This window comes from Alnus glutinosa, chromosome 5 (genome assembly GCF_958979055.1).
Source record: "Alnus glutinosa chromosome 5, dhAlnGlut1.1, whole genome shotgun sequence".
NCBI lineage: Eukaryota > Viridiplantae > Streptophyta > Magnoliopsida > Fagales > Betulaceae > Alnus > Alnus glutinosa.
In genome coordinates, this window is record NC_084890.1 from 16,298,918 (window position 1) to 16,312,808 (window position 13,891).

Below are 13,891 nucleotides of genomic sequence, written 5' to 3' on the forward strand. Positions count from 1 at the left end.
TAGCAATCAAATGTTTGCTCCTCTTTTTAGGCGACAACGAAATTAATGAGGCAGACTCTAAATTATTCTCTAAGCAATAAATTAGGGTTTTATAATATATATAACAAGTTGAGCGAGCGAGTCAAGTTTTATACAAGCTAACCTCGCAAGCCCTAAACGAGTTGGGTGAACAAGTTGGGTCGAGTCTTAAATGAGCTAGGCTTGCAAGCCTCAATCGAATTTTGTAAAGCGAGTCGGGTATATATGTATCACTTACTAATCGAACAGATTTTTATAATAATAAGTGAGTTTCTACAGTATCGAGTTTGATTTCAGATTGGCTTTTACCGAGCAAGTTGTCGAATGAACTGATTTATATTTTACGGCCCTTATTTTTAATCCTTATAATTTATTATTCTTAGCGTTTTGGATCAACTCGAGATGCCTTTCTAAATAGTCCTAATAGGCAATATTCTTGGAGCGTTACAATTGAAGCACGGAAATTAAAGAAAGAGGAAAGAAGGGAATAAATATATAAAAGATATTGAGCTTTGAAAACCAATCTTATATCCCAATAATTCCAACAGTGGGAATTGTATTTTATTTGGGGTAACATAAAAGCCAAAACACTTTATTTAATAAACACTTATTGCATAAATACATGATAGATCACATCCATTTGTATTATGGGTTTATTTTTTTTTGATGATTGCCTCGTGAATTTTCAGACCTCCCTTCCATTTCCCGCTCCACACTTCATACAAACCGAAGTAGAGCGTATTTTCAGTTTCAGATTTGATACTCAGTACCTGTTCAGGAATTTGATATTGATCTTCCGCTTTATCCGTTTTTAATGTTGCTCTTTTCCAAGAGTACTTTCCCCTTTTCCCAAACTTGGCCATCACGTAAACAGGACACCCATTCCAACCAAACGCGTCTGGTGTCAGGGATACCTTGAACCCAACTTCATACGTCTTGTTAGCCTCCAACTGCAATGAACCGGTTACCTCCAGCCAACAAACCTGTATCAATTCTGCAGGACCAGTATCCCCCCTACCAAGAAAGAAATTAAAGCAATTATATATATATATATATATATATATATATATATATACTTCTACTTTTTCTTTCTGCTTCTTCTTCTTTTCTTTTCTTTTCTTTTTTTTTTTTTTCAAAAAAAAAAAAAAAATAGTTGTTGTTGTTGTGGTGAGTACTAAATAGGTTAGAACCCTTTGAGATTTTAAAACAAAAGTTATCATCCCTACGTACAACTATTAAGAGCCGGTCTGAGATTGCAATAATTAAGAAGTTTGGAGATGTTGCCTGTGTTCTACAGGTAAAATTCATAATAACGTGTTCGTGGTTAATTTCTATGAGAAGAGCGAGTACGTATTGCTTTTGGAATATTGAAAAACTCTTTAAAAAAATATTGCTTTTGTCTCCCTCTGTTCAAAAAAAATCCAGCCTTCTCTGCTACGCTTAGTGAGGTCCCTCCCTCCTCTTCTGGTTCCCTTCCGGCCTTGGTTCTCTAGAGTTTTTCTTCTTCGCTTAGGTCTTTTACTTTTGGGGTTTTCTTTTGTTGGGTGTAGATCTCAGTGGTTGGGTCTTCTCCGCCCTGCTCATGACCTTGCCGTCTTCTTGATTTTGTGGATGGCCACGCCGCCGTTCTGTGTGGCTGTTTGATTCTTGCGCTTCTTGGGTTGTAGATCTACGGGTTTTGAGGACTCCTCGCCGTGCACGTGCCTCACCGGAGGACTTTCCTTAGTGGTCCGGCTCTTCCCCGCCGTCCACACTAAGCAAGTGGCAGCCACGCGCCGTTCCGGCGTATGTGGCCGTGGGTGTTTCTGAATTTTGGGTGAGATCTGAGGCGTTTGGGTCCTCTCCTCCAACTCAGGCGCCTCTCTGGTGATTTCTCCGGCAATTTTCACTTCCTCCGATGGTCTTTTCGGCTGATTCCGCGCTGGTGCGCGTGGCTCCACGCGCCACCGCCTCTTTTTCTTTCCTTTTTTTTTTTTTTTTTTTTTTTTTTTTTTTTTTTTCTTATAGCTCTGGCTTTTCATTTGTATTTCGTATTTTCTTTGTATTTCAGGTTTGCTTGTATGTTGGGTTTGATTTTCATTTGTATTTTAGGGTTTGGGTTTTTTTTTTTAGGGTTCGAGTTTTCTTGTGGGTTTTGGGGGGATTCGTTGGGTTGAGATGCTTTCGCAGCAGGTTTGGGTGTTTGAAGAGAGCTTTTTCTGTTTTTTTGGCTTTGGGTGTTATGGATGCTCCTTGTGAGTTTCGGGTTTTAGGGTTGATTCTTGTGAGTTTGTTTGGGTTTTTTCTTTTGTGGGCCGGCTTTAAGTGTTCTTGTGTATAATTCCAGTATACTTAAGGTCATCTTACGCTTTTTAATAAAAATTTCTTATTGGCTTATAAATAAAAAAAATAAAAAAATAAAAAATAAAAAAATTGCCTATATTCTCTCTTGAATCAAAATGCATTGTTGCTACTTACCAATGAAAAAAAGAGATCTGGAGTATAATTATAGTGACAGAATGAAGTTAATTACATGGATCAGTTGAAATCTGAAATTTATGAGAAATGATCCCTACACTCATTTCTCACAACAGCTCCACAACAAGCTGACGTGGCTGGTAATATTCTATTATTTTTTTGTTTTCTTTTCTTTTCTTTTTGTAAAAAAATAATAAAATATTACCAGCCACATCAGCTTGTTGTGAGGCTGTTGTGAGAAATGAGTGTAGGAATCATTTCTCGAAATTTAATTCATGTTTTTGGACGATTTTGTTTTTCCAAGAAAAATCACAGGCTACGTTGGAAAAGCTGCTTATTCTTCGTCCTTTTTTGGAATATTCTTAGCTTTCCTAAGCGGCAATTCTACGAATTTGAATTCCATATTCGAATGCGGAACATTTATTGAATTCTAAAAACAAAATAAAAATAAAAACAAAAACAAAAAGCACGCGAACAAAATTTGAAACTTACTTCCCTGCAGGTATGCGCCAGTAGCGGGGGTCATTGCCCCATACGATATTGAGTTGTCTTGGATAAAGTTTATATCCGCCGCCGCCTTCTAACTGTAGTGATCGAAATATATATATGGTCGTAATATTAGCCAAATATAAAAAATAAAAAAATTGTGAATGCATTTTGTTTATCCTTGTGTAAAAGTTTTTGACACTTGGTAGCGTATGTATTTTCTCTCTATTACAAATTTGTATTTTAAACATTCATTAATTTCTATGAGTGTGAGGGATTTTGAGTTCATAACAATAGAAGTAAGCATACCATAAAACCAAAAGAATGGAAGAAATTATAATATAAGTATTTTTTTTTAATTAATTTTTAAATATAAGAATGGTGGGTGTCCACGTGTAAGTGTATAATTAACAACATGCTGACAGGCAGATACAAAAAAAGGATGCTTAATTACCTCTTGTTCTTGCTCGAGGGGGTCTGCATCATAATGAGCTTTTGCAGCCATTTGTACAAAAGCTTTTCTTTCTTCGATCTTCTTTTCGCTAGCTAGGGAAGGGATCGTTTGAGAAGGTATGGATATATATATATATGGAACGTTTGATCTATATATATAGTAAGGAAGAAAAGGAATATGTCTGCTTGAGAAGCTTGGGAAGATATTAGCATTGTCTTCCACAAGTAAAGTACTGAAAAAGTGTAGGAATCAAGTGAATGACAGGCGGTGCCTTAGTTGTATGAAAAAGAACATTTCGCATATATACGCTATTCCATCATATCTAAAGGGGAAGAAAAAAAAAAAAAAAACCCTATCGATCCGGTCTATATCAGAAGACGTGTAGATCGAATTAACGAGTTGCATGTCCAGCTAATCTCTACAATGGGCCTAGCTAGCTGCCACTTGATTAAGTAGTGCCTTTGTCGAATCCAAGCTTTTTCCAGAAGAATTCAATTAAGTGTGCGATAGCTATATAGCCTTCTGTACGAATGCATGGTTGATAAATTTCGAAGTCTTGAAAACAACTACCGTTTCTGTGAGGGAATTTTGATCTATCAATTGGCTTCAAGAAAGTAGGTAGATCGAATATATATAACTTTATTATCAAACGTGCTAACAAGTGGAATATAAATACATGCAATTACTGAAGTCGGTCCATCTCCTTTTTTATATGCTGCAAATATAATTACTAGCAATCAAATCTTTGCTCCTCTTTTTAGGCGACGATGAAATAAGGCAGACTCTAAATTATTCTCTAAGCAATAAATTAGGGTTTTATAATATGCAGAGATCAACAAAACTAATCAAGTTTTCTTATCATATATATATACTACTCCTACCATGATTAGGATTATAGCTCTCTACCTACCGTTTAATAACCACATTTGTGTTAATTTTTTTTCCCTATATACACTACAAAAAATCATGCTATTCGTCACGTGGCTACAGTAGCCGTTATTGTAGTCACGTGGCCATATAACCACGTAGTCTAGTTGGCCACGTAGTTATATGGACACGTGGAATATGTGAACATGGCCACATGGCCACGTGGGATTCAGGCACTTGGCCATTGGGCCATGTGGATTTGGGCACGTGTCCATATTGCCACGTGGAATCCGAACACGTGGCCACATAAAGACGTGCCCAGATTCCACGTGGCCACATGCAGCCACATTTTACTGTGTATGTGGTCGAGTGGCCATGTGCAATAGAACCACATGGATGCATGGCCAAGTGGTCATATTGCCACGTGGAATCTGGGCACGTGTCTATGTGGCCACGTACCCATTTTCCACATGGCCACATGGAGCCACGTTTTACAGGGCATGTGGCCGAGTGGCCACGTGCAAGAGAACCACGTGGCCATCTAGCCATGTGGTATCTGACCACGTCGCCAAATGGCCACGTGTCATATATCCACGTGATTAAATGTGGTAATTTTGTAAAAAATTACAAGGTTTTTTTTTTTGGCCATTAGAAAAAATAATCCAATACTTTACATATGATATATTCTATGGTTTAAAAAACTTGTATTTGATATATTAATACTATGGTTTAAAAGTTGTTTAAATGCAACTTTTAATTAATACTACGTACATATTTTGATATATTCTATGGTTTGAACTATATCCCTAACTTAATATTTATAAAGCATGCATATATACGTATGGCTAAGCTAGGGTTTATATGTATATATATTATATATATAGCACTAATTATATTATAGTGCTATATATAGTATATATACATAGAGTTGTGTACTACACATATAAAACATATACGGCTTGTAATCCATTCCTCCAAGCAAGGCTGGCTCTTCCACTAGGCGACTTAGGCGGTCGCCTAAGGTCCCCAGTTAAAAAAAAGGCCCCAAAAATAGTATTGGATACTCGATCTATGGATATGAAAAAATTAAGATAGTTGTTAAAAAAAAAGAAGCCCAATTATAGTGCACAACAATTTTCCAAAAGAAAGGAAAAAAAGAAAATGCATTAACGACTTTCCTTTGAGAGACTTTAAATCCTATGGAAAACTCAACCGTAAGGCCCAGAAACACAAGATTTTGCCAAAAAAAAATTAATACAGTGATTTTTCTTTTCCTTTAATAAATTAAAGAACTCTCGCATAGATTGAAAAACCAACCGTCAAATGCATTAAGGCCTCTCCTCCACTCCATTAAGCAGTTCTCTCGCACCAGTTAAAGTCGGCAATGTATACTCCACTCCACTCTGGCTCTAAAGAGTAAAGTCGCATTGTTTTCCTGTGCAGAGTTTGATGGCTCTTCTTTTGTTGATAGTCATTAAATGGCCGGCTATAGTCATTTCTAGAGATGAAGACTAAAGATGTGGTTGTTTTTCTTTGTTTCACAGCCATTATATATATATTTTTCTAAACAGTAAGAGAAAGGGGTTACTTATAAAATAGTATTACATTTTTTTTCAACAAAAACTTATATTAATAAACTAATATTTGGCATATCGAACTATGAAAGACGCAGTTTATTATTGTTTGTATAAATTAGTTACTAATTATTAAAAATAAATGTTTTATGCAAATTAAAAGTGTTACATTATTTTATTATAGAGTGCAGTGTCTTTAAAAAATCAGGTTTAATTCTATTTTTTTTAGGTTAGCTTTTTATTAATAATATTTTCAATTATAAATATATGCTAGAAATATGCATTAGTTACAAAAAGCTTTAAATATAGAAGAATATATATATATATATATATATATTAAATATAAAAAAGAGAGCCTCATTGAAAATTGTCGCCTAAGGCCCCACAATATATCGAGCTGGCCCTACCTCCAAGTCCCTAGCCTTGTAGCAAGAACCATACCTGGACTAACACAAGTTAACTGTCTATTGGTCCCACTTGAGTAAGGCTCCTTGCTACGGCCGCTGACTCCCACTATAAGCTGCTGCAAAATGCTAATGGCCATCCTCACCAATCTCAGCTTGTGAGTGCATCTCATGAACGGATGTTATGTGTTGGCTTTGTGGTCCCGATCATTCCAGCGTGAGCACAAAGATAGAAATTTGCATGCCTCTATCGTTATATAGATCCGGTTCAATGTTCAAAACTTGGTTGAATTATGACTCGTTAACTCCATATCTGAATATAATAATCCGACCAGGGCCAATATTTCCTAATCCGGCCTAAACTCTTATAGAAGTTAATCAAAAGCTCCCTAATTAATAAGGGCCTTCATCTCCAGTATCAGACATACGCTTAGATAACGAATCTAGCATTTCAACCCTTTGAGACTGTGTTCGAACAGATGCCTATACTTATATTTCAATGGCCATTGCCTTGAGCTGACCACCGCAGCAATTGATGGTATGTCGGACTATCCTGGAGGGTCTTGTACGAGAAGGAGGGCGAGTTTAATTCCCTTCAACTCTCCACATAGTACACAAATCTCGTATAAGTCATTGTATACTATATACATATGTTAATGGTATATTTTATTGATTGAATCCTACCCCTAGTTTAATGCTAAATATAGTATATATATACGTATAGTTAGGGTTTAGATTTGTGTACTACGTACACATATAAAATATATTCTTCATAAAATATATATGTCAACTTGGGGGTTAATACTATGTATATAATGTATATAGACAACTTATATATCCTAACCCTAGATTTGTACTATATATAGATATATATTTAAACTTTATACTTTAACAAATTAATACTACTTAATTAATTCAACATATATACTTTTTTGTGTATATTTTATTTATTGAACTCTAACCCTAGTTTAGTGCTATATATATAGTATATATACTTAAGGTTAGGGTTTACATCCGTATAATATATATTTCTTTAAGAATATATGCCAATTAACTTTCATGCAATACTATATACATAATATTGTACATATATTATTTATATACCATAACTCTAGATTTGTACTATATATAACATACGTAGGGTTAGGGTTTACATTAATTTGTGTACGTACTATATTAACATTTTTATATTTTATACTTTAACAAATTAATACTATATAGTTTATTTCAACTCTCGACATTTAATCAAATCTCATATAAGTCCTTATTTATCTTAATACATGTGTTAATGGTATATTTTCTTTATTGAACCCTAACTATAGTTTAGTGCTATATACATATCAACATATATATTTTATTTGCATTTTGTAAAATTAATACTACTTTATATATACCAACATATATATACTTTTTTGTTGGTATTTTATTTATATATGTGTATGTATATATAGTTAGAGTTTACTTTGGTGTACTATAAATATATGTGAATTTTTTATTTTTAGGGCTTACGTTTTGGGTTTGAGGTTTAGTGTTATAAATAGTATACTATATAGTATACTTAGGGTTAGGGTTTACATGGGTTTATTATATATATCTTTAATTTGTAATATATAAATTAATCAGTAACGTGGCAAAACGTGGCAAAATGACATGTGGCACAATAGCCACGTGTTTTATCTCACGTCACACAATAGGTGACGTGTATTATATATACACGTCGCCAAGTCTCCACGTGGTCAATTCCACATGGCAAATTGCCCACGTGGCTTACTGCCACGTGGGGAATTTTCGGCCAGATGGCGCGCGCGGGACATTTCCCCGCGTGCCACCTACCCAATAAAAAAGAAAATAAAAAAATCTAAAATTTAAATTTTGAATTTCTTTTTTCCTTTTATAAGCAACGTCATGTTGACACTACTTTATCTCTCTCTCTCTCTCTCTCTCTCTCTCTCTCTCTCTTGCAACACCACCTACTCCCACCACCGCCGCGCGTCCATCCTCCAACTGGCAGAAAAAAAAACCTCCCGACCAGTACTCCCTCTCATTCTCACTCATTTTCTCTCTCTCTCTCTCTCTCTCTCTCTCTCTAACCGGCCAACACATGCCCACCGTCCAGCAAGCACCTCGGCGACACCTCCGGTACGTCTTTCACTCTCTCTCAGTTCCCTCTCTCTCTCTCTCTCTCTCTCTCTCTCTCTCGGTATCCTTTGGCATTTTTAGGGTTCTAAAATTTTCCCTTAATTTTTCCCACATTTTAGGTATATATACTGGCCGAGTGAAGCTTAAGAACATTATAATTTGTTCTCCACCGTCACTGACTCTCCACCGGCCGACCTCTCCCATTGCATGTTTTTTTATTTTTTTTGTGTGTATTTTGTTTTGATAATTTTAGGTTCTGTAAGTATATATATATGTTATTGAGTTTGATTAATGGTATATTTTCTGATGATGGGTACGAAAATTATTGTGTATTTTTTGAATTGTTTTTTGGTTCTGTACGTGTATATATACATGTGTTCTTGGTGTTTTGTTTTTTTTGGTTGAATGTAGGAAAATCTGTAGTGTGTTATTAGGGTTTATGAATAACTCTGTAATTTTTTTCCACTAATTTTTTCAGATTTTTCCTTGTTCTGTGTATTTCTGTTCATGATGTTATCATTTTTTAATTTTTTTTTTTGTATAAATCTGTTTATGTTTCTAAACAAAATTTGGAAAAAAAAAAAAACAAATTTTATATACATTCCAAATTTACAACAATATTCGCAATCAACATTTCATTCCACAAACATTAAAATTAAACATACAGTGACAACCACAAGAGAATTTATTTTTTAAGTTTAATTGTTGATGTGAAAATAATATTTGCAAGAAACAATAAAAAAAAAATATTAAATCTGTTCACAAGAGCGACGACCATGTTTTAATTTTTATTTTTTAGTTTGATTGTAGATGTGAGAGACTATAGATTTTTTATGGTGCTATGAATAAATATGGGTTTCGGTATTTTTGAAAAAATAAATAAATAAATAAACCAAATAGATCTGCCCTAATTTGAAATTTACAATGAAAAAAATGTTCAACAATTTTTAACAAACTTCAAATTTAAACACGAGCGACGACCACGTGTTTAATTGTTGGTGTGAGAAAATTATAGATTTTTAAGGGTGCTATGAATATATATATGAGTTTCGGTATTTTTTTAAAAAAAAAAAAAAAAAAAAAAAAAAAAAAAAAAAGAAAGAAAGAAAGAAAGAAAGAAAGAAAAAAGAAAAAAAAGGTGGTCAAATAGATTTGCCCTAATTTGAAATTTACAATAAAAAAAAAAAATGTTCAACAATTTAAAACAAACTTCAAATTTAAACACGAGCGACGACCACGTTTTGAACATTATTTTTTAGTTTAATTGTTTATTTGAGAAGATTATAGATTTTTTAGGGTGTTTTGAAATGTATGAGTTTTGGTAATTTTGAACAAAAATTAATCTTTAAAAAATAAGACGAAATAAATTTGCCCTAATTTTAGGGTGATATGAATATATATGAGTTTTGGTAATTTTGAACAAATAATAATAAAAAAAAAAATCAAATCAATGAGGTAAAATTATATCTATAAAGATTATATGAGTTTTGGGATTTACAATAATATCGGTGTCTAAAACAATTTAATATGAATATATGATATGGAAAATATAACTATTATTTATGCATTCCCATTAAAAAAAAAAAATAGAAACTACAGCTAAACTTACGGAGCGGAATTTTACTTGCCCAAATTTAAGACTAATTTTTGGACAAAGTTTAAAATTTCCATGCGATTTTATTCAATTTAAGCGCTTTAATTGTTTAAATTAAAGATCTTAATTTGTTTCGGTATGTTGATTCGCGTACAGACAAATATAGCCAAGTCCTGGATGTCAGCACGTAGGAGTACGACACGGTATAATGACGGGTGTAGAGCGTTTGTAAAATTTGTCGTTTGTAACTGTACGGCCGCCGATGGTAAAATTTATTGTCTATGTAAGTACTGTCGAAATAACCAGTGTCACCCCCTTGATTGCGTTCTTACCCACCTGACAGGGGGTAGGGGAATGTCCCCTGGATACATTTTGTGGTATATGCACGGTGAGACCGCGATTAGCAGACCTGTTCCTGGCCGGTATCGAATCCTGTGGCCGCAGATGCGATGGCTGGTAGCACAGAACAGGGTGGCGACATGCACGCCATGTTGCGTGATGCCTTCGGCATGCACAATGTTAGTGAAGAAGCGGATAGCCAGTCGCAGGCAGTTAATGAAGGAGCAACTGGAGGTGACACAATGAAGTACTACAAGTTGCTAAAGACTGCCGAGAAACCACTTCACCCCGGTACCAAGCATAGTAAATTGAGTGCTACTGTACACATGTACAACTTGAAGTGCGTTGGAGGTATTAGTAACAAAATTTTCTCTGATATTCTCGAGCTTATGAATCAGTTGTTACCTCCTTGTGATGAGACCCTACCAGGTAATACATACGAGGCAAAGAAGTTTCTCAGTGACATGGGGCTCGGGTATGAGAAGATTTCGGCATGCTGTAATGACTATATGTTGTTCTGGAAAGGCAATAAGGACTTAGATTCATGTATCTTGTGTGGAGAATCTAAATGGAAGGATGACAATCATTTAGACGAGGATGGTGAGCCCATATCATTGAGGAAAAAATATCCAGTGAAGGTGTTGCGGTGGTTTCCACTCATCCCACGGCTATAGAAACTTTTCTTGTCGAAGCATACTACGCCTTATATGAGGTGGCATGCAGAAGGCCGCACTAGGGATGGCGTATTGAGGCATCAGGCCGACGGGGAAGCATAGAAATCATTTGACATGTTACATCCAGATTTTATGGCAGACAATAGGAACGTGCGGCTTGGTTTGACATCTGATGGATTTAATCCTTTTGAGAACATGAGTATATCTCACAGCACATGGCCCGTAATGCTCGTACCGTACAATTTGCCTCATTGGATGTGCATGAAACAAACGTCATTCATACTATCACTGGTTATCCCTGGCCCGAGCTCACCTAATATGGATATCGATGTCTACCTTCAGCCATTGATTGATGAGTTATAAGAACTGTGGAATGTAGGGGTACGCACATTTGATGCTTCAAAGAAAGATAATTTTAATATGCGAGCTCAGTTGATGTGGACAATAAACGACTTGCCGGCATATGCAGATTTGTCCAGGTGACCTAACAGGGGTGTGAAGGTGTGTCCTTACTGTATGCATTCGACAAAGTCTAAATATTTGAAGAACGACAAGAAATTTTGCTATATGGGTCACAGGAAATACTTGCCAATGGAGCATCTATGGCGGCTGAACAGGAGAACATTTGACGGTATTGAAGAATTAGAATGTGCTCCAAATGTGCCATGCGAGGATGAGATCCTTCAATAGTTGGACGGAATTGCATTAAGGGATGAGAACGCGAGTAAGAAGAAACGGAAGAAGCGGAAGACGGGTGCAGCAGATACTGATGATGTAGTGTGGATGAAGAAAAGTATCTTTTTCAGACTACCGTAGTGGAAAGGCAATTTACTTTGGCACAATCTTGATGTCATGCACATAGAAAAAAATGTCATAGACAACATACTTGGCACTATTTTGGACATCAAAGAGAAAACGAAGGACAACCTGGCAGCCCGACAAGACTTGCAAGAAATGGGGTTGAGACATAAATTGCATCCGTTCATAACCGCAAATGGTAAAACATATTTGCACGCAGCTTGTCAAGTGATGTCCAAGGAGGACAAATCACACTTTCTGAAGGTTCTTCGAAATGTGAGAGTCCTAGACGGATATGCCTCGAACATTTCTTGGTGTGTTCGACTCAAGGAACGTACGATTTTGGGGTTGAAGAGCCATGACAGTTACGTACTGATGCAGCAGCTCATTCCAATTGCATTGTGTCTGTCATTGCCAGATAAAGTGGTTAGACCTCTTGTGGAGATGTTTGCATTCTTCAGAGGCATATGCTCAACCAAGTTAACATAAGATGAGATGGACCGACTACAGAGTGACGTCTGTATCACTTTATGCAAGCTGGAACAGGTATTTCCAACCGGATATTTTACCAGCATGGTCCACTTGGTCGTACATCTTGTGCGCAAATGTAGACTCGGCGAACCCGTACAGAGTATAGGTGGATGTACCCGGCAGAAAGGTAAAATGTGAATATATATATATATACATATATATATATATATATATATACATATATATATGTATATATATATACATATATATATGTATATATATATACATATATATATATATATATATATATGTATACATACATATATATATATATATATATATATATGTATACATATATATATATATATATATATATATATATGTATACATATATATATATATATATATATATGTATATATATATATATTTTAATCATTTCGAAATTGGTTTGACAGTATCTAACTAATTAAGTTGATGTGCATGTGTGTACACCAGGAGCCTTGGGGGGTTCAAGTCTATTGTGCGCAATAAAGTGGCCCCTAAGGGGTGAATTACGGAGGGTTACATAGCGACCGAGCTAGTGACGGTCTGTTAGCGGTATCTAGATAACGCACCAACCTTCCACAACAGACCCCAGAGAAATCCTGATGGTTCAAAGGGTGCGGGAATGCAAGTAAGCTTGGACCGTTTGACAATGTACCAGATTCGCTGTTTCATTCTGTTCAACATTGACCAGTTCCTTCAATTGTGGATGTAAGTAGTGTTTATATAGTATGTTTCATCAAATACGTACTTAAAATTACTAATTAGTACATAATTATATCCGGTGAATGTAGGATGCACAAGAACGCGCTTAGGCGATCATGCACTAAGGGTCGTATTACGGACGATCTTATTGAAGCCCAATATCATGAGTAGTTCTGCGAATGGTACCATGCATATGTAAGGAAATAGTGGTATTTCAGTATATATAATATATCATGCGTGTTCAATGTAGTTTAAGTATCGATTTACCAAAATAATTAACCAATGTGGTTTCTATTAATTGTAATACATACATAGGTCAATGGACTGGACGATCAACGTTTGAAGAAATTGGGTCATAAATTGGTTATGCATTGTAGAGGGCTGAAGGAGACAGCCGTCAAGTATACTAGGTACGTGGTCAATGGCAAACTGTTCTGCACGGTTGCCCATGATGTGGGAAGGAAGACTCAGAACAGCGGCGTATGTGTGCCAACTGTTGATAGTGAAACGTACTCCAGAAAGTTAGCCGATATAGTTGAGGTCGAGTATTATGACAAGACTAAGTACGTCCTATTCAAGTGTAATTGGGCGGACCGAACGAGAGATAGAGGATTCAGGATAGATGATTATGGCCTAGTGTTTGTCAACTTCAATCACCTTATCCACAGGGGAGAGCTGATTATTGATTAGCCTTACGTGCTGACATCTCAGGTTGACCAAGTATTTTACGTTGAAGATGAAAGGAACCCAGATTGGGTTTGTGTCATGAGGACTAAACCGAAGAACGTGTACGACACTGGTCAAGGTGAAGGGAGTCATGATGCAGGTGCAACATATCATGAGTGCGAGCCGCTCGTATTAACCACTG

The 13,891-nt window shown here is 35.7% G+C and overlaps 1 protein-coding gene across 1 annotated transcript; it reads right to left on the reverse strand.

Moving 5' to 3' along the window:
• Positions 1-543: 543 nt before the first annotated feature.
• LOC133869589 (protein PHLOEM PROTEIN 2-LIKE A9-like) lies at positions 544-3,575 on the reverse strand. Its single transcript, XM_062306623.1, has 3 exons — positions 3,416-3,575; positions 2,968-3,059; positions 544-1,032 (listed from the first exon to the last, which is right to left on the reverse strand). Exons 1-3 carry the CDS (start codon positions 3,464-3,466, stop codon positions 672-674), a joined length of 504 nt encoding a protein of 167 aa, XP_062162607.1. The 5' UTR covers positions 3,467-3,575; the 3' UTR covers positions 544-671.
• Between the last annotated feature and the right edge of the window lie 10,316 nt (positions 3,576-13,891).